At 37.8% G+C, this 26,524-nt stretch overlaps 1 protein-coding gene across 2 annotated transcripts in view; it reads left to right on the forward strand.

Annotated features, from left to right (window-relative positions):
- Positions 1-26,524, forward strand: part of MSH3 (mutS homolog 3) — a 180,909-nt gene that overhangs the window by 43,547 nt on the left and 110,838 nt on the right. Inside the window, exons 9-12 of one of the 2 annotated variants that reach the window (XM_082650995.1) lie at positions 14,556-14,668; positions 17,269-17,383; positions 23,004-23,088; positions 25,523-25,632. In XM_082650995.1, the coding sequence (XP_082507121.1) occupies positions 14,556-14,668; positions 17,269-17,383; positions 23,004-23,088; positions 25,523-25,632 (423 nt within the window). The remainder of the gene's footprint in view (positions 1-14,555; positions 14,669-17,268; positions 17,384-23,003; positions 23,089-25,522; positions 25,633-26,524) is intronic. The other variant, XM_082650996.1, reaches the window with a different exon arrangement.

Genomic DNA, 26,524 nt, shown 5'->3' on the forward strand with positions numbered 1-26,524 from the left:
GGGGGGGTCAGAAGAGTCAGAGTGATGTGCTGTGAGTGTGTGACCCACCCATTTTGGCTCAGAAGATGGAGGAAGAGGCTACAAGCCAAGAAACGTAGCCTGCCTCTAGAAACTGGAAAGGGCAAGGAACCAGATTCTCTTCCAGAGCCTTCAGAAAGGGAACACAGCCCTGTCAATACCCTGATTTCAGCCTAGTGAGACCAGTGTTAGAATTCTGACCTACAGAACTGTGAGATAATAAATGTGTGTTGTTCCAATAAGCCACTAAGTGACAGGTGTTTAATACTGTTGAGATATAATTTTTGCAAGTAAGAATGTAAAAACTAGTTTGCTTCTGACTAAAATATTGGGAGTTTGGAAGTATTTGATAAAGTGGTTACTGCCCTTTTTAAGCAATTCCTGGTTGCCAAGCCAGGCAGTCATTTAGGTATCGGTAAGGATACTTTACAGTCTTTATGTAACTTTTAACTCTCAACCCCCAGATATCACAGAGTTTACTTGTGGGTGATTAAATTGAGCAAGACAAGAGATTGCCCACCCATGGAGAATAAAATCCTATTTCTTCTCCCTTCTGGAGAACAGTGGGAACAGCCTGGCCTGTAGGTTGATTGTCATATTCTACCTCCTTCCCACCTACTTACTGCTACAGAGAGACACAGAACTTAGCCTCTCAACACATTCTGTCATTTTTCTGCAGAAGAAAGGGCTTCCTTAGGTTAGTTCCAAGGCCCTGTGAGCATAAAAGTATTTGCCTGTAAAAGGAGAGAAGCCTCTCTCTCCCTCCTTGTTTGCCTGTTTCCTTTCACTTTATCTTTCCCTCTGTACTGACAATGCAAAGATGTTACTTAAAGGGTATGTGTTTTATTCAGTTTTGCCATTACCCTGTATACTAAAATACTACCTTTGTCAAAATGCTGATGTTTTACAGTGCTCTGCAAATACATAGATAAAAAGCATTCTCTTTTTTTTTAAAAGAACAATTCCAGAGTTAAATACTGGCTGAATATTGGAAACAATAGTGGAATTCATTCGTCCCCCCCCCCCCTCCCCGCACCCCGGGGCCTCGGTGATGTGAAGTGTTTATAGGTGTCTTTCCTCTAACCTCAGAAGTGGAAAACTTAGGCTTTTCGTGTGTGGTGCTGTCTTTGCCCCAGGAGCTTAGTGAGTGCAGCCCCATCTTCCAGAATTCTCTTTGTGGCTTAGGGAATGTGTATGATTTTCCTGCATTCCTTGTCGGAGGCTCTAGGCCACGCTAATTGCTCCTGAATGATGACAGTTGCCTGCTAAGCAATCCTTGTGTCTAAATCGTATTTTCACATATAAATAAAGAGGTGGTGATTTTGTTTTACAGATAGATTTTCACTTCCAGACTTTTCTATTTGATTGGACGTCTTTAAACAACAAGTTATGCAAGAAGGTTAAATTGATTGATTTTACAAGAGTTTGAGTTGAAAACCCATTGCTTAAGTAAGGTAGCACGAAGCCAGGAAGATGGCGCACTTTCTCCTGTCTAGTCCCTTGTCCCTTTCTCTGGGCTCTTGTTGCACTAGACTAATTGCTGTGTTCTAAACATGTCATGTACAATGAGAGATGACACAGGACAGTGGTCTGAGTACAGAGTCTGGGGCCAGACAACCTGTGTTTGAATCCTAGCTTCCTTGGTTTTTTGTTTTTGTTTTCGTTTTTTAGCTGTGGATCTTATTAACCTCTCTGTGGCTCTGTTTTCTTATGCAAAACCAGGTATATAATAATGGAACTTTTTCACAGAGTAGTAGTGGGGATTAAGATAGTTAATACATATAATGGGTTTAAAACAGTGCATAGAACATAGTAAGTGCTCAGTAGATATTAGCTCTTTTTTTCATTCTTCACTTGTTATTTTGCTATTCTTATGTGGTGTGGTGTGTTTTCTCCTCCTCTGTCTTCTAAAATAATCTGTATTTTAACAGTCTTATTGCTTTTATGAAGCTGTCCTGCAGTTTTCAGTTGGGATTCTAGCCTTGGCTGTACATTGAAATCACCTGTGTATTAAATACTGATGCCTGCGTTTTTGCTCTGTGCTGGATTTCGCTTGTAGTGGCTTGTGAGAATGGATGGTTATATTTCCATGGAATTTTCTTTCAGGTAAGCTTTGGTAGCTTAAAATCAGCCATGGTGAGAATATTTACACTCTTGAAATTGGCAGATACTACCACAGGCATTCTTTTCAATCTACTTGGTATTTTAGTGATTTGTTTATAAGCACCTCTAAATAGATACTGAGCCCTTTAGTAGGGTTGTGTTAGTTTGCTAGGACTGATGTAACAAAGTACCACAGACTGGGTGGCTTAAAACACAGAAATTTATTGTTTTACACTTCTGGAGGCTAGAAATCCAAAATCAAGGTTCCAGCAGGGTTGGTTCCTTCTCAGGGCTGTGAGGGAAGGCTCTCCCAGGCCTCTCTCCTGGCTCATAGATGGCCATCTTCTTCCTATGTTTCTTTATGTAGTCTTCGTTTTGGGTGTGTGTCTGTGTCCAGATTTCCCCTTTTCTTAGGGACACCAGTCATATTGAACTAAAGCCCACCCTAATGACCTCACTTCAACTTGATGACCTCTGTAAGCACTCTGTCTTCAAAAAAGGTCACATTCTGAGGTACTGGAGGTTAGGAGTTCCACATAGGGATTTTAGGAGGACATAATTCAGCCCATAACACACACACAGCAAGGAACTCCTTTTTTCCATGTATTCCTGTAGTGAAGATTTGTTGAATTGAAAAGGAAACATCAGTTAGTTATTCATGTACTATGAATTCCAGATCGTCAACTTGATTATTTTTTTTGAAGCAGCTGTTTCTTGGGATAATATCAGAGTTCGTTATTTGTAGAGAAAAATATCGGTTTAGGAAGATTGGTTATTTTAAGTTGTCTGAGGCAGGCTCGAGCTTGTTAATGAACTCAAAGGCATATGATCCGAGTGAAATGGTCTTGATTTTGTGTCTGTCACTGAGAGAATGCTTTTAATCATGCATGAAAAAAATGTTTGAGATGAATTTCCACTAAGCTGAGAATGTTTTAATGCTGATCATTCTCTTCAGGATTATATAAGACTCTCAGAAAAGTAGGATTTCTTTTGCTTTTTCTCGAGGGCATATAATGTCAGGTAAAGATTTTGTGATTTTTGTGATTAACAAAAATGTCTTTGAACCACAGGAAACGTAAATTATTTTGTAAAAATTTGCTTCGTGTTAGGATGATTGTGTGTATGTGAAATAGTGGATGACATTTAGACTATGATCATCTCAAAGCATATAAATATGGAATGTACTTTTTGAAGTTAAATGTTTTTCTTCAAAATGAGATACTTCTCTGCATCATTGCTTTTTGCTGAATAACTACTTGAATTAGAATCTTATTCCAAAAATGTATTTGAAATACACACTGGCACAGGAATTGGTTGGTCTAAATGTTCAGATTTTTTTAGTTATCCATTTTATACGCATCAGTGTACACATGTCAATCCCAATCTCCCAATTAATCACACCACCACCACCACCCTGCCGCTTTCCCCACTTGGTGTCCATACGTTTGTTCTCTACATCTGTGTCTCAATTTCTGCCCTGCAGACCGGTTCATCTGTACCAAAATGTTCAGATTTTTTAATAGAAAATTTTCAGCTATAAATTATATATGGCAAATATATAAAGCTTTAATTTTTTATTTTTTTGGAATAAAGCTTTAATTTTTAATCAACCTTAAGTATAATTTACATGCAATGCAATTTACACATTTTAAGTATATGAGTCAAATCAATTTTGATAAATATATGTATCAATATAACCACCACTCCAATTAAGATATAGAACATTTCCATCTTCCCGGAAAGTTCCCTGTGCCTCTTTGCAGTCATTTTTCTCCCCATGTCCACCTCCTACGCCAAACAAATACTGATCTGAGTCGACTGTTACAGAATTTCACATAGATGGAATCATTACAGTACGTACTCTTTCATGTCCAGCCCCTTTCAGCATAATGCCTGTGAAATTCACCCATGCTTTGAGTGTATCGGTAGTTTGTTCCTTTTTATTGTTCAGTAGAATTGCTACAAACTTGTTTATCCATTCACTTGCTGAACATTTGAGTTTTTGGTGCTGTGACTGATTGAACGTGTCAAAAGTGGTTTGCGAAGTTTCGTGCTGGTGATTTCTCGCTGGCTGATGCTCCACCATTGGGTAGACCAGTTGAAGTTGATAGCGATCAAATTGAGACATTAATTGAGAACAGTCAATGTTATACCACACAGCAGATAGCTGACATAATCAAAATATCCAAATCAAGCATTGAAAATCATGTGCACCAGCTTGATTATGTTAATAGCTTTGATGTTTGGATTCCACATAAGTTAAGCGAAAAAAACGTTCTTGACCGTATTTCTACATGCAGTTCTCCACTTAAATGTAACGAAAACGTTCTGTTTTTAAAACAAATTGTGATGGGCAATGAAAAGTGGATACTGTACAATAATGTGGAAGAATGGAAGAGATTGTGGGGCAAGCGAAATGAACCACCAACAACCACACCAAAGGCCGATCTTCATCCAAAGAAGGTGATGTATTTTGTATATCGTGGGATTGGAAGGGAGTCCTCTATTATGAGCTTCTTCTGGAAAACCAAACTATTAATTCCAACAAGTACTGCTCCCAATTAGACCAACTGAAAGCAGCACTCTATGAAAAGTGTCCAGAATTAGTCAACAGAAAACACGTCATCTTCCATCAGGATAATGCAAGACCACATGTTTCTTTGATGACCAGGCAAAAACTGTTACATATTGGCTGGAGAGTTCTGATTCATCCACCTTATTCACCAGACATTGCACCTTCAGATTTCCATTTATTTCTGTCTTTACAAAATTCTCTTAGTGGAAAAAAATTTTAATTCCCTGGAAGACTATAAAAGGCACCCGGAATAGTTCTTTGCTCAAAAAGATAAAAAGTTTTGGGAAGATGGAATTATGAAGTTGCCTGAAAAACGGCAGAAGTTAGTGGAACAAAATGGTGAATACGTTGTTCAATAAAGTTCTTGGTGAAAATGAAAAATGTCTTTTATTTTTACTTAAGAACTGAAGGAACTTTTTGGCCAACCCATAGATTCTTTTCCCATATGGGTCATTACAGCGTATTGAGTAGTATTCCCTGTGCTATACAGTAGGTCCTTATTAGTTATCTATTTTATATATAGTAGTGTGTACATGTCTAGGTAATTGGTTTTAGAGTTTAGTAACTTTTGTTAATTTTTCTAAAGGTAAACTTTAAAATTAACCTGTATCTTTTGTTTTGTCATCTTTGAAGACCACTATTTAAGTGACCTTTGAGTGACCGCTATTTAAGTGACCTTTTAAATGACCTTTGAGTGACTTATTTGAGTCACTCAAAGGTCAGAAGTAGGTGAGGTGCTGTTTTGGGGAGGGGTAGTGGTTTCTGAAATCCCACATTAGCTTTTCCTCATCTTCATCCTGTGCTCCCCTGGAGTGAAAAAGGTACCATTAGAGACATCTTGGTAGCTACTGAGAATATTTTTCATTGCTGATGTGTTCTTTCCTTTGTGCCTGTCCTGCCCAATTTCATCTATTCTAAAGCGCTCTCCCTTTTTTCCCTTTTCCTTTGAGCACATGACTATTCCTATCTTTCATTCTTAAGTAGCAATAATAATGTTAATAATAACAGCAATAACTAACACTATGTATTAGACACTATTCTAGGGGCTTTATAATATTTATTGACTGATTTAATCTTCACAAACCCACTGTGAGGGAGCTACTATTCTTTTAATACAGATTTCCAGGAAACTGAGGCAGAGAGCTGTTAAGTCTGGGGTTATCCAACTAATAAGTGGCAGAACTGGGATTTGATCCAGACTTCCTGGCTCTGAAGCGTAGGCTCTGAACCACTCCATTATATGGCTTCTCAGTAAAAACACACAAAGAAGCAACCATTCCCTTCTTTCACCTCTGCTTCTGGACTTGAAAATAAGTAATGTTTTATAGCACAGTTGACATTATTTTGGTTAATATTCCATGAAACTTTCATTCCTTTATAATGCATATTACAGTTTGTATTTCTATCTCTGGCAGTAAAGTTCCTGACAAAAAGCATGTGTGCTTCAAACAAAGTAGCTTTATTTCTGAAGGTATTACTTTACAAACTGCAGTCCCACATGTCCAGTAGAAAGCACAGGCTCTCCTAGCATGTGGTTATTCTTCTGGGAAAACGTCTTAGAGGAGGTGAGTCTTGGCTGGCTTGTTAAATAAGTAAGAATATGTGCACAGGGCTGGGGGTATGGTATGTGGAGATGGGTGGCAAAAAGACCCAGGATTGGGATGGACTGAAAGATAAGAAAGGATGGAGGTTTTAAAATATTGTTCCAAGGGAGTTCATCCTTAGAGAAGATTTCCAGGGTCAGGGAAGAAGAGCTGGGAGGTTATGACTGTGTGCAGAAATGATGCCTTCTCTAGGCCCTTGGGCTTTCTGCCTCCATTCCCTCCCCCTTCCTTTTTCTCTTCCCCCTGGTTCCCCAAAGTTTGAGCACTCTAATCCTCTTAGTTTTCCTGACCTCATTGCAGATAGAAGTACTTCCCTGTCAGGTTAGCAATTTCCAGACAGATGAGCAATTTTTTTTTTTTTCCTTAAAGTAACAACTACTATAAAAGAAAAAGTAAAATCAAAAGCTAGAGAAAAGTTTAGAAAGACATGAGTTTACCTAGTGTAGACTTCTTACCTTAAGATAAGGTAAGATAAGATAAGACCTCCTGTCTTAGTCTTTTGAACAGCAGGCACAGCTGCCATTCGTGCAGGCCTTGGTTACTTCCTGGGCCTTAGGCCTCCTCTGTCTGAGGCCCCATGGAGTTTGCATAGTGAGTGAGGAGATTCTCAGTTCTTCTTCTGGCTCCCCAACAGGCCTGTCCTCTGGGGCTAGGTCCTAGTGTTTCCTTACTTCGGGTCTTTCTAACCCTGTGGGGGCTTGCCCTAAATCTGCTTTTAATTTCTACCCCCGGTGGTAACTTGTCTAAGGTCCCTTTATCTCTGCTTGGTGGGAAAGTGTGCAGTGGTAGCCGGGGGCTTCCTGGTCTCTACAGTCTCTGACTTGTACTCTGTCTCCCTCTTGGTTTGGTCGGAAGCAGGCTCACCAGCTGAAATCAAACTGGGTCTTTCTCACCTCAGTTCACTATTGCCCATCTGGCCGACAGTAGAGGTTGTCATCTTTCTAAGATGCTGCCTGTGTGATTGTGTCCAGTTCCTTCTCTGGACAGCAAAGACTCCTCTTTTGCTTTTTGAAAACTGTATACTTTATAGTGAGTTCTTATTGAATTTTTAAAAGTTAAAAATGAACATATTGGCTCATGTAAGTGAAAAGCTTGAAAGTAGGCTGGAATTGGGCATGGCTGGATTTAGGGGCTCTTCTCCTTTGTCTCTCCCTCTGGCGTTTGCCCTCTTGCGTTCCACAAGGAAGGTTGCAGCCATTCCGGTTTCCTGGACTCCTTAGCCTCCCAGGTTTAAGTCCAGGGAAGTGGACAAACATCTTCTCCTGGGAGCTCTTGTGTAAATCCTGTAATCCACTCTTTCCTTTTTCTTTCTCTCTTCCTTTTTTCTTTTTTAATTCCTAAGAAATCTGTGCCTATACCAAGTTCATAGGCGTATTCCTCCATATTTTTCTAGAAGCTTTATAGTTTTAGCTTTTTATTTATTTATTTATTTATTTATTTATGGCTGTGTTGGGTCTTCGTTTCTGTGCAAGGGCTTTTCTCTAGTTGCAGCAAGTGGGGGCCACTCTTCATCGCGGTTGCACGGGCCTCTCACTATCGCGGCCTCTCTTCTTGCGGAGCACAGGCTCCAGACGCATAGGCTCAGTAGTTGTGGCTCATGGGCCTAATTGCTCTGCGGCATGTGGGATCCTCCCAGACCAGAGCTCGAACCTGTGTCCCCTGCATTGGCAGGCAGACTCTCAACCACTGCGCCACCAGGGAAGCCCTCTTTCTCTCTTCTAAAGAAACAACTTTATTTTTTGAATAAGTAGTATATTCCAATGGTTCAAAAATCTAAAACTCTTGTAAGGATATGGGATGAAAAGCTTTTCTTCCATCTTGTCCTTTTTATCATTAAGTACCTCTCTTTGTCTTGTTATAATGCTTTTCGTCCTGAATTTTATCTTGCCTGATAAGAAAATCTTGTCCCATGCTTTCTTTTTATTTGCACTAGCCTAATATATTCATCTGGGCAATTTTTTTCCAGCTAACCTTTTCTTTCTAACCTTTCAGAATTACTTTAAGTTTTGCTCCTATTGGTAGTGTAGAAAGTTTTTCTTCTTCTTTTTAAAATAAATTTATTTATCTATCTATCTATCTATCTATTTATTTATTTATGGCTGCTTTGGGTGTTCATTGCTGTGCAGGCTTTCTCTAGTTGCAAGAATGAGAGGCTACTCTTTTTTTTTTTAAGGTGTAAATCATATAATCAAGCTCCCAAATTAAATGTTAGCAAACAGAATCCATCAGTATACTAAAAAGGATAGATACAAGATAGCGTGATGCCTTAGCTGAAGAATATAAAAACAGTTCAACATAAAGAAATCTAATAATATAACCCATCACATTAGTAAGGTAAAGGAGAAAAATGTATGATCATCTAGACAGATGTGAAAAGTATTTTGATAAAATTCAACATCCAGCATTCATCCATTATTAATTACAAGACAACACCAAAAATGACAGCAATGCTTCAGGAAACTTCTATACTGTGTAAGATTATACAACTGCAACAATAGCAAGCACTAATAATAGACCCAGAAAAGTCAGAAGAATAACAAGAATAGTTACTATGACCACTAGTATTCAGCATTAGGGGCTACTCTTCATTGTGGTGCACAGGCTTCTCATTGTGGTGGCTTCTCTTGTTGCGGAGCATGGGCTCTGGGTGTGCGGGCTTCAGTAGTTGTGGCTCATGGGCTCCAGAGTGCAGGTTCAGTATTTGTGGTGCACAGGCTTAGTTGCTCCGTGATACGTGGGATCTTCCCGGACCAGGGCTTGAACCTGTGTCCCCTGCATTGGCAGGCAGATTCTTAACCACGGTGCCACCAGGGAAGTCCCAGGTTTTCTTCTTTTGTAATCCAATCCGAGGTTAATTTTCTTTAAATAAGTGAGTTTAGCCCATTTACATTTGTCATTATGGTAGATATATTTGATATTAGTTTGTCCATATTCAGTTTTCTATTTTTATATCTTAAAGAATCTTCCACTATATGATCTGTTTTCTTTGCTGTTCTTCTGGGGTTATTCTGATATTTTCATTCTAGTGGTTGTCTTTATAATTTGACATAATGCCCTCAGTCTTCTAAGAAAGTGATGGTTCCCTATTGTAAGAAGTAATAAATTAATGAATTTCATCCTAATTCTGATATAGAGGCATTGTAACTATGTTACATAGTCTGTTTTAGTCAATCTCGATCTCTATTGCATTCTATCCTCAGAGGAAAGAATTAATCACTCAGCAAGCTTGGAATCAATCCGTATTATTATTATCAATAAGGACACTGTCAGAAGAGGCCTTGGGTTTTCCTAGAGTAGATTGTCAGCCTTTAGCAAGGCTCTTTTTATCTATAAAAATTATAGTTTCAAAAGCCAGCATAGATCATAAATTGGTAAGTTGACATTTGGTCACAATTAAACATTATCAAAATCTTTGTAGGTAGTTTGCTACTCAGCACCAGAGAATCACCAATTTTATGTCCAAGTTGACATTACTGGGTCTAAAGTTCCCCCCTTTTTTAGTGTAGGTTCCACACTTGTTGAGAGTTTTATTGCCACTTAATTTTTCGAAAACAATATATTTGGCAACACAGAGGCATGTAACATATGAAAAGGATTTTTTTAAATTAGAAATCTTGGGACTTCCCTGGTGGTCCAGTGCTAAAGAATCCACCTTACAATGCAGGGGACATGGGTTCGATCCCTGGTCAGGGAACTAAGATCCCACTCGCTGCAGGGCAACTAAGCCCGAGTGCTGCAACTACTGAGCTTGTGTGCCTCAACTAGAGAGCCCGCGCGCCACAAACTACAGAGGACACGTGCTCTGGAGCCTGCGCGCCACAACTAGAGAAGAGAAAACCTGCTGCCACAGCTAGAGAGAAGCCCTCACGCTGCAACGAAAGATCCCACATGCCTCAACGAAGGTCCCACGTGCCGCAACTAAGACCCAATGCTGCCAAAAATAAATAAATAAAAAATAAATCTTCAAAAAATAAAATAAAATTAGAAATCTTAAAACAGTCCAGCTTTGCATACCCCGTGTAGTGACTGAGACTCACATGCTGACATTAGTCCTCCCATCCAGTGCAGAAGGGCAGTTGCCACCCCAGGCCCACGGAGGAGGAGCATAGCCTCTGTTCAGTGTCTTTTCTGTTTAGAAGGCTTCAGCCTCTGGTCACAAAGAGCCTCTGTAGAGGGTGGGAAGGTGTTTTTTTTATAATTTTTTAACTCCTAGGTCAATTAGGGGACCATCGTTGACTTAATTTTTTGGTGAAAAGATATTTACTGCTCACCTCTAATAGAGCAGCTAAAAACATAGACTGTCTTTGGAGAAGATTTATATTTCCACTTTGTACTCTAGTCCTACAATGGCTGCCAGTATTTTTCGTGTAGATGAGTGTTTTCAGTCTGCAGTTTGCCTGCGAGTCACCCCGAAAACCCTGTTGAAATGAAAATACCCCCTCTCCTCCAGCTTCTTGCTGAATTCAGATGGAACACATTTGGGGTGTGGCATCTGTGCTTTTAATGTGTGTTGCAGGTGATTCTGATGCAGGTATTTCACAGGCTACAGTTTGAGGAAACCAAGATTGACAGTTCTCTGTTGAATATAGAAATTTTACTAAAATCTAGTTTGACAAAATTCTGGTTGGATATTACTCTCTATGTATACAGTGTTTCAAGTAGACTTTTGTTTCAAAGATACAGTGATTTGATTTTATCATAAAGAAATCTAGGGAAACAGATAAGAGATTTCACATATAACTCCAATCAGTTTGTGGAAAAAAATGTTTGCATAAGGATATTTTATATACAGATTGCAGAATGTTGAATTTAACACTCTTGTAATGCTTCCATGAACGCCTCAAGGGTAACTGACGAGTCCATTTTTATCAAAATTAATGTGTTTCTAAATTCTCATCTGCTTCTCAAACAAAATATTAGAACAGTAATTGAGTTACCAGCTGCCTCGTGTGTTCACTCTAGGGACTTGTACAAAAGCATTGTGGAACTCACCTAAGGTCATTCATTGCTTTTTGAGTTACTAAATAGCTTTGCAGTAGGTTTCTAAAAATCCAGGTATTAAGGGTGTCTACAGGAAGATAAAAATTGATAAGAGATTTGCAATAGTTAGTCTGATACTCTCTCCATTGGATTAAGGTGGAAAAATCCTCTTCAGCACTACAGATGGGAGAAAATCCTCCCTCTTAGATTTCTTCCTGAAGCAGCTTATGCCTGTCATAGTCTTGCAGTAGAACAGAAAAAGCCTTTGGAGCTAGGTATGCTATCACAGATTTTCTGGGGGAAAAGAAAAACACTAAGAAATCAAATTTATAACTTTATTTAAGCAACGCAGAACATCAGGACAAGTATAATATATTCCAGGAATGCAAAGATCATTCAGCATCAGAAAATATGAATAATATCTTACCAGATTAAGTGAGAGGAAACAATATGATTATTTTAATACCTATAGAAAGAACATTAGCTAAGATTCAGTAATCCTTTATGACTAATTTTTTTTTATGTTTGCAAAAACTGGGAAACTTACCAAACCTCGGGCTAATAAGTCATTTATTCCAAAACCCATTAGTAAAAATCATATTTAAGAGTCAAAACTTTGGAAGCATTCCCATTAGTATCAGTAAGAAAACAAAGGATGGCTGTTAGCCTTACCTTTGTTCAACGCAGCCCTGAAGGTCTTAGCCAGTTGTGTACTGAAACAGGAAAAAGAAATGAAAAATAGAAATTTTCTTCTTGAAGATGATATTAATTCATGCATAGACAATACAGGAAAAAAGTGTTTAGCATTGTTGCTACATATAAAAATTTAGATTCGTGTACACCAGTGATAAGCTTTTAGTTAATGTAATAGAAGAAAAGATTCCCTTCACAGTAGTATTAATCTATAATATATCTAAGAGTGAGCACAACCAAAGATATATATAACATGGAGAAAATTACAGAACATTATTGTGAGATATAAAAGACATGAATAAATAGAGACATTATGCCATCTTTAACATAGGATATCTTGATTTGTTAAGATATCATTTCTCTCTAAATTAATTCATTGCAAATCCAGTCAAAAGCCCAATAAGGTTTTTGTGAAACTTGACAAAATGAACCTAAAATTTCTAAAAAAATTCAAAAGCGCAAGAATAACCAAGACAATCTTGAAAAGCAAGGTAGGGGCCTTGCCACAGATATTGATACCAAGCCATGGAAATTACAGTACTGTGGTCCTGATACAGAGATAGACAAAAAGATCAGTGGAATAGGATAGAAGCCAGAAACAGGGTCACACATATGTAGAAATGTGGAGGCAGCAGTCTAAATTAGTAGGAAAAGATGGAATGTTTTATAATGGTGCTTTATCCTTAATTGAGAATCATATGGAAAATAAAAGTGTATTTCTACCTTCACACCATCCCCCAAAATAAATTCAGGTGAATTAAATTTGAAAAGCAAATCTTAAAAATTTACTCAAAAATAAGAAATAATTGAAAATTTAAAAACAGATACAAAGAAACAAAATTGAGCTATTTGTAGTGAGGTGGATGGACCTAGACACTGTCATACAGAGTGAAGTAAGTCAGAAAGAGAAAAACAAATACCGTATGCTAACACATATATATGGAATCTAAAAAAAAATAAAGGTTCTGAAGAACCTATGGGCAGGACAGGAATAAAGACGCAAACGTAGAGAATGGACTTGAGGACATGGTGAGGGGGAAGGGTTAGCTGGGACGAAGTGAGAGAGTGGCATTGACATACATACACTACGAAATGTAAAATAGATAGCTAGTGGGAAGCAGCCGCCTAGCACAGGGAGATCAGCTTGGTGCTTTGTGACCACCTAGAGGGGTGGGATAGGGAAGGGTGGGAGGGAGATGCAAGAGGGAAGGGATATGGGGATATATGTATACATATAGCTGATTCACTTTGTTATATAGCAGACACTAACACACTGTTGTAAAGCAATTATACTCCAATAAAGATATTAAAAAAAATGTCCATCTTCATGTATAAATCTTAGAAATATAATTCTTAGTGCAAAAGCAAGTTGTAGAAGGATAGGTGTAATAGAGTACTGCCTATATGAAATTTAAAACATGAAATGGTACAGTGTATTGTGTAAAGATGCTAAAATATATTGTAAAGTATAAAAACATACATGGTGCTAATATACACCAAATTGAAGGTAGTGTTTACTTCTGAAGATGGTAGATGAATATGACTGAAGAGGGACGTGTGCAAGATACACCTGTATCTATAATTTTTTTTTTAGATAAAAATATTCTAAAGCAACATGTGGCAAAATGTTAACATCAAGTGAATGTCCAATAGTAAAGAAATGGTGGAATAAATTATGGCTTTTACATACTATCAAATATTTTTCAGACATTAAAAAGAGTGAGTTGTAGCTAGGTCACTTTATATGGAGGGATTTCCAAGAGTTATTATTTAGTGAAGAAAAGAAGATGCAGGGAAGTTTGTATAAAGTCATCCCCATTTTATAAAACAAAGCATGTATGAGTAGGTGTATATGACATATGTATGACCATATGAACATGAAAAAGATGAGGAAGGGTTCCTCCTAGGCTGTTAATGGGTTGGGAGTGAGGTGATTAGGAAAGGAGAGGAGGGGAGGGGAATGGGGAGTCAAGCAAACTAGAAAATGGAAGACAATGCACTACTAGCATGGATGATGATTTGATGATTTTGTTTATGTACTTACGTGATCATTTATGTATATACACACACACACATATGCATATTTTTTAAAAGTGTAGAACCACTTATAGAAACAGTGAGAGTTGACTTAAGGGGAATTTACTATATTTGACTGGAGGCTGTGGTAGAAGAAATGGACTTATTAGCATAGTGCCAACCAAAGATGCCACTTCAAAGAAATTAATGATGTATTCTGTTTCTAGTGGATTTAAACAATTGATGCAATTAAATTGATGCTTTTCCATTTTTCTCCCTTTTGTGTTTATTAAAGTAACTGACCTTAATTTTAATGAGTTCTTAATAACAATATATATAAAATACTCACAGTGTGCTAGGTGATATAAAATACTAGTAGTAAAAGTAATAATATTTTATGAAATGCAGCCTTTTGACCGGGAAACCTTAGCTCTTTGTCTCTTTTTTTTCAACTTGGGAGAGAATAAGGAATGAGTCTTATTTATTTTGGTCAGGTCAAGGCCTAAATACAGATAGTGCAAGATTATGGATAATTAATTTTTTAATTTTGCATTTTTTTCTTTCAGCATGCGGGATGACAGAATTCGAGTAGAAAGGATGGATAACATGTATTTTGAATACAGCCACGCTTTCCAAGAGGTTACAGAATTTTATGCAAAAGACATAGTTGACGGTAAAGGTAGATATTTTATACATGTTAGCCATGTGTCCTCAAATTTAACTGAGTTGAGATTTGGATAAAGGTGCAAGTTTGACTAAAACTCTAATGGAAACTAGATAGTTATTGATTAATAGCTGGAAGTAGAGGGAAGAGTTCACTGTTATTGCACTCATCAGAAGCACAACTGCAGCTGCTTCTTTGTAATTATGCCCATTTAGTAACCTGATGTTTTTGGCATATTCATTGGAGTGTAACAAGTTAGTTACAGAAGAACCTTCCTTTAAAAGATAGTCCATGATTTTCCTGCAATTTTATAAAATGTAAATCTCCTAATGAAGGCTAGCATTTCCAGAAATTGATGGCCAGAATTAAAATACCAGAACATTAGTGACAGGGTCTTAATATGTTGGATTACCATTGTTTGTCTAATTCACATTTTCTCAGCCAAGTATCTGTTTGATTTGGTCTGTACCCCTCATTCCTGCCAGTCCAGCTTATGCTAAGATCCAATTTTATCCCCTGTCACAAGCTGCAGAGCTTTCACTGTTAGACCAGCCTCCCCCAGCTCCCTCTTAGGCATCAATGTCTTGTTGGCATTTCTTTCCCCATTCCTTTTAATCTCATGGTGTCTTGGCCAAATTGAATCAGGCGTCTGAGAGTGTAACCCACTTATAATGGCAGTCCGAGATATCACCAAGGGATCATCATCTTATGTTCAACTAAAGACAAGACTAAGTCAGGAAACTATCATAAGCCACTCTTGGCATCAGATTCACTTAGAAGGATATAGGACAGAAAATCCAGTTTGCCGACAGGACGCTGTTCCTCTTAGTGGGAGGAGTCCTCAGCAGTCTGCAGCAGTCCACAGAGTCATTGGGCGCTTAAAATCCCCTCCCACCTCTAGTGACTGCTCAGTTGCAAGGAAAGCAGACTTTCATCAGGGGGATGCAGGATCTGCCCTGGCTTAGAAGCCCCATGACCTATAGGAAACCTTATCTCTTGCTGGAATTTCTCCAAAGGACATGCCAAGTTTAAAGAGTCAGTGTACTCAAGGAAGGCCAAAATTCTGGAGTCAGGTATTTATAATTTCCCCTAGTTCAGATGCTGCAGTTTACTGATTTCAGGTCATTTTTACCATATGCAATGCTACCTCATAACACAATGGCACTTCATCTTTGTCAGGTTTCCTGGGGAACAGAGCTAGACAGTTAAAAGGTGAAATTCTCAGTTGAAGGGAAGAGTTTTGTTAACTCATCATTTACATCTTGGTTTTATAAAAAGCTATAGTTGAAAGTAATATATTTTATATTGCAGATTTGTAGAGGATATCTTGTAATTTTTTCTAAAGGTTATAAATACCTACTGCAAAAAAAGTTAAAACATAGTTGTGTGTAAGGAAAAAAGTACAAGTCCTTCCCCTCAAATCCTTAAGAATTTTTTGATGTACAGATCTACACATAAACATACATATTTCTATGTATTTGTTTAATATAACTTGTATTTATTCTTTCAACTGATTTTTATTGAATGCCTATTTGAGGTATTTTACGTACTGTAAGGAATTAAACAGACAAAAATTCCTGCCCTTCTGGAGTTTACAGTTTAATAGGGGGAGGTGTACAATAAAATAGTGTTTAAAGGTGATGAGTACTATACAGAAAGGCAGGGAAGAGGTGAATTTTTAAGTAGAGCGGTGAGGGAAGGCCACACTGAGAATGTGGCAGTTGAACAAAGATTTGAACGAAGATTAAAGGAGTTAAGGGGGAAAACCACATGGATGTGTGAAGGAACAGTTTCAGGCAGAGACAACAGTAAGTACAACATATCTTAAGTGCTTGGTGTGTTTAAAGAACATCAAGGAGTCTGGGTGCTGGGACAGAGTAACTAAGAATATTAGGAGGTGTGCTTAGAGATGAAAGGAGATGGAAGGCAGGTTGTGTAGGGACTTGTAGACCCTTTACGAACTTGTGCTGCTTCTCTCAGTGAGTTGGGAAATGTTGGAGGATTTGTAAGCACAGTAATCCAGTTATGTGACGCACATTTTAAAAAGGATTCCTTTGGCTACTCTGTTAAGAATACCCTATAGGGCACAGGGATAGAGGTGGGAGACCAGATGGAAAGCTAATGGGAAAGTCATTCCCATTAGTAGGTGCATAATAATCTGGATGTACTGAAATTTATTTAAGTAATACCTTATTGATGTTCAATTAGGTTGTGTCTAATTTTTTAAGAGGGAAGAGATATGGGGATATATGTATATGTATAGCTGATTGACTTTGTTATAAAGCAGAAGCTACTAGAAAAGATTTTTCAACTCACTTTCTGGTATACACGTCTTTAATAAGCATTTTGGAGTATTTCTGGGTCAAAGGGGATGAGCATTTTACACTTTGAAAATAGTTGCTCTGTTGCTCTCCAAAAAAGGGTCATCCACCGTCAGAAAATGCCCTTCGTACCCTAAGTATTTGTAAACTTCTGTATTTTTCCAAAGGGTAATTTTGGGAGATAACGATCTAAATTATTATTTCAAAAATCATAAACTAAATTTTATTTAACTTAATGTTTGTTTTTAATAAGGAATAATAACTTTAATGAAGGTGTATATTCTGTTTTTTTAGGTTCTCAAAGTTTTTCTGGCATCATTAACTTGGAAAAGCCTGTGATTTGCTCTTTGGCTGCCATAATAAGATATCTGAAAGAATTTAACTTGGAAAAGGTGCTTTCCAAACCCAAGTAAGTTATTTATCAAAAATAAAAAAAGGGTGGTGGTATATTAAAAAACATTTCTTAAATTGAATTTGGTAAGTACTGTTGAATTGAATTTTGTTAAGTACTAGGAAAGAAGTTTACCTGCTCTGGATAGAATATTCTGGGGCAAGAATGAGCTGTGTGGTATTGTTGCTGAAGAATATTAAAAATATTAATTGACATAAATTAAAAGAAAGCTTAAGAATTCTGTCAATTTGTATTCATGATAGGTATTGAATGTATTATAGCGTTGACCACAACACCATAATATAACACTGCGCTTTATACTAATGCACAGTTAATTGAGAAGTAGTATTAAGAAGTGGTATTGAAAAGCATTCATAAAACTTCATCACCTTTCTTATTCTTGGTTTCAATTCTTATTTCACAGACCATAAAGTTGAAGATAAAGAGGACAGCTACTAACATAGACAGCTTTTTTAAAAATTTTTTTAACTTTTTTTACTTTTGGCTACACTGGGTATTTGTTGCTGCACTCGGGCTTTCTCTAGTTGTGGCGAGCAGGGGCTACTCTTCGTTGCAGTGCGCGGGCTTGTTGCGGAGCACGGACTCTAGGTGCACAGGCTTCAGTGGTTGTGGCGCATGGGTTCAGTAGTTGTGGCTCGCGAGCTGTAGAGTGCAGGCTCAGTAGTTGTGGCGCACGGGCTTAGTAGCTCCACGGCGTGTGGAATTTCCCGGACCAGGACTCGAACCCGTGTACCCTGCATTGGCAGGCGGATTCTTAACCACTACGCCACCAGGGAAGCCCCTTACAGACAGCTTTTTAAAAGAGTGATTAACTTTGTAGAGTTGAGAGATTTAAAAGCTGGCAATTGACATTCTAGGAAAATGCTAGTTTAAAGGCCAGTGGAATAAAAAAAGGGTAGCAGAATAATTTTCTTGCCTTTCCATATTCTACCTTCACTAGCCCCTTATCTTTGGCTCTGTGAAGAATTACCCTATATCATATAGATCCTGGATAAGTAAGCTACTTCCTCTTCTGCAGAGGTGGGGTGGACAGATAGGAGCTATCTCAGTAAAATGTCATTTAGTACCAAGATTGGGAAATCCTTGTCTATGTCTATTTTAATCCCACCCTGAAAGCAATACACTTCCAAGACTTCTACCCAATGCCCTAAGTATTTTGAGGTATTTCTACTCTCTTTAGTCGGAGAGCAAACTATTCTAAGCCCTATGTGAACCCTTGTTCGTCCTACTGTTTCTTGTGGTTCTTTCCCTGATCTCATGTGAGGTCCTCCGCATATTTTAGGATCAGTGCTTGGCCAAAGACTTTGATGGGACCCTTCTGCATCTCTCTGTATGCAGCTCTGTTGTCTCTGACATTCTGTCTCACAACTTCTACTTTCCTTGGTCTGTCCAAAGAGTTAGTCATAGTGTTTACCTCTTTTGTTTTTCTTCTCTCAGGGATCACAGTTCTATGCTGCCTGATGTCCAACTGCCTGAAAACAGTTTTAAATGTATATATATATGTATATATATATACACACACACACATATATATAGTGTGTATGTATATATATATTTGTATAATTTTCTAGTTGTGGTTAAAGGACAGTACTCATGCATTTAATCTTTTACAAATGAAAGCAGAAGTGAGGTGCCATGATTGAACACCATAAAAAAACAACAGAAGAGGGAGATGTGTAAAGTAACATCAGCTATCCTAAAAAATGTCTGTGTTCTGAAACTTCTGGAAAACTAATTTTCACTTAAAAATTAGCAATGGGAAAAGAACCAAATTGGAATCCCATATAAAATTATAATAAAAAAGAACAAGGAGCAGGATAATGTCCTTACAGAAAGTGAACGCATGCCAGAAAGACATGCCCACAAATTATTATTGTTGTCTGAAATATTAATGAAGTATTTTCCCATGTTACTTGGAATATTTCTCTGGAAGTTCACACAGGATGAATGCTAGCCAGGCATTGTTTATAAGGTTTATTTCAAAGCACATAAAATTTGTTTTTTTCCCAAAGGATAAATAATTTAGAATTGCTTGATCAGTGATCATATACTGTCGAATTCCTAAGGATGCTGGCAGATATAACCCTGACTTCAAAAGTATATATATAATTCCTAACTATAACCTACTACTTCAAAATGAGCTAAAAGGAAATGATGCTAAATGTGAAAGGACAAATGAGAATAGATGAGAAATAGGAAAGATTTGAAATGAGGTGATAGGATTTGAGAATGAACTATATATTAAAGAAAAAGATCAATTTAGGAATAAAGAGTAAACTAGAAGGAATACAAAAGTAAATAAATACAACAGAGATACTTTTAAGAGAAACAGAATTTGAAAAGAGAGATGCAAGAAAAGATTACCATGGCAAACCCGATGAGACAACTATCCTTAGGAAACCCTACATGCAAGCTTGACCCTTGACCGGCATCGGAGACCTTGCCTTTGGGGAGGGTTTCCAGCATTCTCTGGTAAGAATGGCTCACTGTGCCTAAACGGTTTCTGCAGACAGTATGGTTTATGCTGAACACCTACTTGTTTTCTGGGAGCTGGAATTTTGGTACACGGTGGGGAAGAGGTGCCTATGTGAATGCAGCCCCCAGTGAAAACCCTGGGTGCTGAGTCTCCAATGAGCTTCTCTGGTAGATATTTCACACATGTTGCCACAACTCACTGCTGGGGAAATTAAGTACATCTTGTGTGACTTTACCAGGAGAGGACTCTTGGAAGCTTGCCCTTGGTTTCCTCTGGACTTTGCCTTATGTACGTTTTCCCTTTTCTGATTTTGCTTTGTATCCTTTCACAGTAATAAATCATAGCTGTGAGTATGACTGTATGCTGAGTCCTGTGTAATCTCCTAGTGAATCGTTGGGGATCTGTTATACACCCTTCTTCTTATTTTCTTCTTTCATATGCATACTGGCAGCATTTAGGAATGCAAAGATATTTGTTTTAATTGCAAATAAATTAGAAGTGAATCTACAATAAAACTGAATTTTTGTCGTATGATACAATTTATAATTCATAAATTAACCATCAAAAGGTTAGACAAATGGTGAATGTATGAACTCTGAAAACTACATAGAGAACTATTCTCCACTATAAATTTCATATGTAATGTGGTAGGGTGTCTTTTTTTTTTTTTGGTCTGTTTTCATTTTCAAATAATATTAATAGTATTTAAATAGAATCTTTGTAAGGGGTTGATCTTTCACATAAGGTCTACGCCTTTGCTGCCTTTGTCTAAATCAGAAAGATTGGTTTTTGTTTTTGTTTTTTTTAAGTAGTATGGGAATGATGTAGAATCTTAAATTTCTTTGGCAATTTTCAGCAAGAACATTTTTCTCCCATTATAAAACTTGAGGGGATAAAAAGCATCCTTTGTATTATTGTTGTCTGAAATATTAATGAAGTATTTTCCCATGTTACTTGGAAGATTTCTCTGGAAGTTCACACAGGATGAATGCTAGCCAGGCATTGTTTATAAGGTTTATTTCAAAGCACATAAAATTTGGTTTTTTCCAAAAGGATAAATAATTTAGAATTGCTTGATCAGTGATCATATACTGTCAAATTCCTAAGGATGCTGGCAGATATAACCCTGACTTCAAAAGTATATATATAATTCCTAATGGAAATAGACACTGACAGAAGGAAATTTCTTTTGTATTTGTAAGGAAGAGTCAGAACTCCAGAGTACATTATCATCCAAACATATGGGAAACCTGAAGCATAGTTAGTTCTTACAGTTGCTTGGTAATTATCATTCCATAGGAATCAGTCTAACTTAATATTGCCCAGTGGTTGATCTCTTTTATTAAGATCAGTGCAGATGTCAATGCTGCTGAATTGTGGGTCCTTGATGCCAACTAAGCATCCTTCGAGAGTCTGTCTTATTAAGGTACTCAAGTGTTCATTAATCACCCCTAGGGTGTAGGTTAAACCTGTCAAGAACAGGGGAAGTAAATGACTTTTCTTTAAACACATAGGAACTGGTTAGATAGCAACTCAGAGTCCAGGCTAGCAATACTTCCAACTTGTATCTTTGACCATGAAGGTGTGTGAACATCTGTCAGCTGTACAGCAAATCACTGCCTAATTGTTTCTTCCTGAAAATAATGTTTTACATTTTATTACTGTCTCTGGGTGTTTCACATACATTTCTGGGCTTTATGACTCCAAGGAAACCAAACAAACCCAAACTGGCCTCCCCACAGAAAGATGGCAGACCTTTGCTGAGCATATACTTTCTGCTAGGGTCTGCAGGTGCTGCAAAATGTATAAGACACAGAGAACCCATGCCTCCAAGGAGCTTAGATCTATTAATGAGGATAGCAGAAGAAGATAAATTACTGTAATGCAAGGCAAATCAAGTTAACAGTTGTAAGAAGGAGAGAATGGCCTACACACACCTACTATCAGTGTTGGAGTTGCTTCCCTCTAAAAATCATTAACAAGTCATCCTTTGGAAGCTAGGTCAAACCTGTTGCAGGTAAATTACACTGCCAGGGGACAGTGTACTAGGCAACATTCCTAATATGCAGTAAGTTATTTCTTTTTCAGGGCTCTGGAACCTTAGTTGTGGGAGTCATCTAGAAGTGGAGGCATCTCTCAATGAGCACTGGCTCCTTGGGCTCTGATTTTAGGCTCTAGATTCCTGGATGAAAGCTTGCTTCTATAACTGGCTTAAGAAACTGGATTTTATTTACATCTTATTATGGCCATGATGAGTGGGGTTAGTTTTATGATGCAAACACTCATGCTTTCCTTCCAAATAGTTTAGTGACTTGCCGTTATTTTTCTTGCTTGGAAAAATGAGCCATCAAATCTGTAAGTGCTGTGGACAGAAATGTCAAAGGACTGGCTTATAAAGGAAATTAATTACTGGGTTAGTAATGCATTGATTAATATACTTTTTAACATGACAGGCTAATAAGGACAAAATTTGAATTGTGCATACATTTATTAATCACATTGAACTCAATAGTCAAGTTTATTTGAAATTTATTGAATTTTTAATCTAGTTTGGGATAGTTACAGGGACATATGGAGAATGTGAATTCTTTGAACTTAAGGAAGTAATTTCTACTTTTTCAGTTTTATACTCTACTAAAACATTAGCCACATTAATTTGTGGTCTTAATTATAGAGTAAATAACATTTGCACATACCAGAATGTTGATTAAAAGCTTTTAAAGTGTTTATCAGGATGATCTCATGCTAAAGAATAAGGAGGACGTTTTTAAGTATACTGACATATTTTTCTAGCAAATTGCATACCTTTTCCTGAAGAGACCACCACTTGCTCTGCCAATGATAAAAGACTATGTTTGGTTCTATTACTGGAAATATAAAAAAATTTAAAAATTGTTGGTACCATTACTTCCGTTTCTTGTTCTTGGTTTTTGGTGTGACAACAGCTGTCCTTTCACATCAGTTTACCTAACAGCGCCCAGTGTCGATAGAAGATACTCTCATAATGATGAATATTCTTTTTGGCTTTTTTGGGTTCGATTTCCTATCGCAGGAAATCATGTTACTTGAGTATTTCTAATGCCTAAATTAGTTTTTCTCTTTATGCACTTGCATCATGGCTCATATTTCATTCTTTTACAGGAATTTTAAACAGTTGTCAGGTGAAATGGAATTTATGACAATTAATGGAACAACATTAAGGAACCTGGAAATCCTTCAGAATCAGGTCAGGTAAACATAAGGCCTATTAGATTCAAAATGGTTTTGAAAAAAAATGTGGGATAAGGTAGCAGTCTGTTCTTAGGTATGCAGGTGAAAACAGTGTTGTCTTCAGCTGGCAGCTCTGCCTAACATCTACTGGTAACTGCAGTGCTCACTTTTTCTGAGGACCAAATACATGAAATACTTACTTGGGGGTTACGTTGGGAGCTATAGAGCTGTGCTTTTTAATGATTGAAGCAACACGTCCATCCTGATAATTTCTTTATCAAATATTTCTTTGGAAAGGCATCATCTTTGGAAATTAATGTAAAGTGGATTTTTTTGGTCTGCTTGGTTATGTTTTTTCTACATACTTTTAACTGATTGTTGAAATGTCTGCAGTCTTACTTCATTATCCAGCATATAAAGCAAGTTTCTCTGATACTCAGTTTGACTGTAAGATGCATAATATTTCACTTCGCAAACTTCCATCATTGTTTACTTGCCCTTTATTGATGAATGAGAAGGGTAATGAAGACATTAAAATTATTGCTTTCATGTATTAAACTATCACTTGGAAATGTGAGATATTATATTGTAAAACTAATGTTATTATAACATAAAGTCACAGAAAGAAAAAGCAGTTCCAAGTCATTTGAGTAAGTAGTGGAAAAGCTGAACCATCTGCTGTGAATCACTAGAACTGCTGTGAATTAAAGTAAATGCTGAATGTATTCTCCTGACTCCTGGATTTGTATATTGCTGTCTAGTTTCTCTCACTTGGTTTCTCCCTCTGCCAGGCTGTCCTTGTATACTGGAGTCAGCCTTCCTTTTATGCAATAACATTTTTATCATGTCATTCTGTCATCCGGAAGTTGAGTATATTTCCCACAAGTCTTTCTCATCAACTCTGTAAACATCCCCGAGGTAGCAGACAAAAGGGCATTTCTGGGGTGAAGAAGAGCCCACAGTCAAAGCCTGCAGACACAGCCCTGGTATTCCAAGATTTCTTTACTTCTGCCACATCCTCCCTGTTCACATCCTTTACAGTGGAGTCAGTTCTGAAATCAAATTCCTAAGGCAAAAATCATCCGTCATCAGAATACCCTCTAAAATCCCTTTCTTTATCAGGACTTGGGCCCTTGTAGAAATAGAAGCTGAGAATTAGCATCTTCTGCTTGTCTTTGTGCTTGGGCTTTGTCCTCCTTTACCATAGAGCAATGGAAAGGGGTCATGAGGAGGGAGCTGGTTGCCAGGGAGAGCAAAGGTGTAACAGGACTCAGGTCTCCCCCAGCTCTCCCTCTCTTGTCTGAGCCTGCTTCTCCAATGATGCCAGGTAATTAGAGAATGAGTCCCCTCCACCGTACTCTTCCTGGGACCCTTTACTGTGGTCCAGGCAGTCGGGCTCTCGTTTCAGGAAGGGATGGTGCAGTCACTGATGTGGGTTCTCCTCATAGGTCTGCTCTGCCTGCCCAGCTCCTCAGGGAGCCTTCCATGACCACTGTAGTTTCTGTGTGTGCTCTGCTTTAAACTCCTAAGGCCTGGAGAGGTTATAGCACACTTTTTATAGTTGATTTCTGCCAGGTGGCATTGTGTCCTCATTAGGAGTCTTTTCTCCCACACTTGGATGTAAGTGCCCTGAGGGAGGGACCATGTCTTAATATACCTTTGCCACTTATTCTATTGAGCTCACAGAAGGTATTATGTAAGTACCTGCTCGTTGATTTGAAGGAAAAGGAAAGAGTTAAAAAAAAAAAAAAAAAAAAAAACCAGGTGAAAACAACTTTATGTTCCAAATAGAACTTAAACCTATTATTAGACATTTTGTACTACAGTGAAACCTTGGTAAAATTTAATACCATCTCTAGTTAATTGTAAAATTTTTTTAATGGCTTAATTTTAAAGTGACAAAGCATAGATAAATTTTTGCTAAGGATTTAATAAAACAGACTAAAATCAAACCCTTCAGGGGTACAGTCCTAGAGTGCAGTACAGGTTCACTTCTCTCCTTAAACTTGTTCAGTGTTGTCATGAGAGTATCTGTCTTTAGAATGGCAACCCTTAGGTAGTGGGAGATACTGAACTGCCAGAGGAAAATGAAATTATCTTCACTGTGCTTTCCAAGGCAGGAAAGGATGCAGTTATATTTTTGAGATGTTTAGGACAAACATTTCAAAAGAGACTTCTCAATAATTTATTGTTAGTGAACTAAAAACTATACATAGACTGTATCTTTCTTGTGTAAAATATAAGTACTTTGTGTGTGTATATAAGGATGTGTGTATGTATACATTCATTCATCTGACATTAAATGAACACCTGTTTTGAGCTCTGTTTTATGCTAGGGCGTATCATTTAAAATTGGGGTCTATGGAATAATGAGGATGCATGAACAACTAGAAGTTTTGGTACAAATACAATCATCTAGTTAATAAACCTTGTTTTCTGGTCTTTTTTAGACTGATATGAAAACCAAAGGAAGTTTATTTTGGGTTTTAGACCATACTAAAACTTCATTTGGGAGACGGAAGTTAAAGAAGTGGGTGACCCAGCCACTCCTTAAACTAAGGTAAAAGGAATTGTCTTTTGTGTGTTTAATCTGAACACTGTTTTCAGTTGGGGAAGATTTTATTTTGTATCTGGCAATAGACTATTATCGGGAAGATTTTTTTCCTTGTCCCTAACAACGAGCCTGCTTTCAGTTGGAAGACATGGGGTCTGCCCGGAGAAAGTGAGTTAACCAGTTAGTTGGGGTCATCAGTAGCATAAGGGTGTAGGGGGAGAGAGGCTGGGGCGATGGGGCACTGCCTTTTGTTGAGGGCTTTGAAGGCTGGGCTGAGGAGCTGGTAGCCAGAGGAGGTTAATCCAGTGATTCTGCACATGGGAGTGATAGGATCAGAGCTGGCTTGTGTGTGGGAGCAGACAAAGTGGTCATGGGTGGGGAGCAAGTTAGCAAGTTCACGGAGAGGTTCTGAGGACCTGAGCTAAAGAAGTAACAGTAGGAATCTGAAAGAGGGCTTAGATGTGAGATGTTTAAGAAGGTAGGATGAGTAAACTAGGTGTGCTTTCAGGAAGGTAGGTGAGTCTGGTGCCTAAAACACAGTGGTTTCCAAGCTTGTCTGCACGTTGGAATCACCTGGGTAGCTTTGAAATACTTAACGCCTGTATCCAGCCCCCAGATATTGTGATTTCAGTGGCCTCCAGTGTGGCCTGGGAGTTGGAATTTTTAAAAGCTCCCAGATGATTCTGACATGCAGATAGATTTGGGAGCTGTGACCTATGCCTGTCACATAGTAGGAGTCCAAATAATGTTGACTGACGGACTGAATGAATGAATGCTATTATTTATTGTGCTTTTACTATGTACCAGTATTTAATATTCAGAATCATCCTCTGAGGGTGGGTCCTTGAGATGAGTAAACAGATTCAGAGAGCTTCAGTAACTTGCTTGATGTTTCACA

Source organism: Grampus griseus, assembly GCF_964374135.1.
Source record: "Grampus griseus genome assembly, chromosome: 3".
Lineage (NCBI taxonomy): Eukaryota > Metazoa > Chordata > Mammalia > Artiodactyla > Delphinidae > Grampus > Grampus griseus.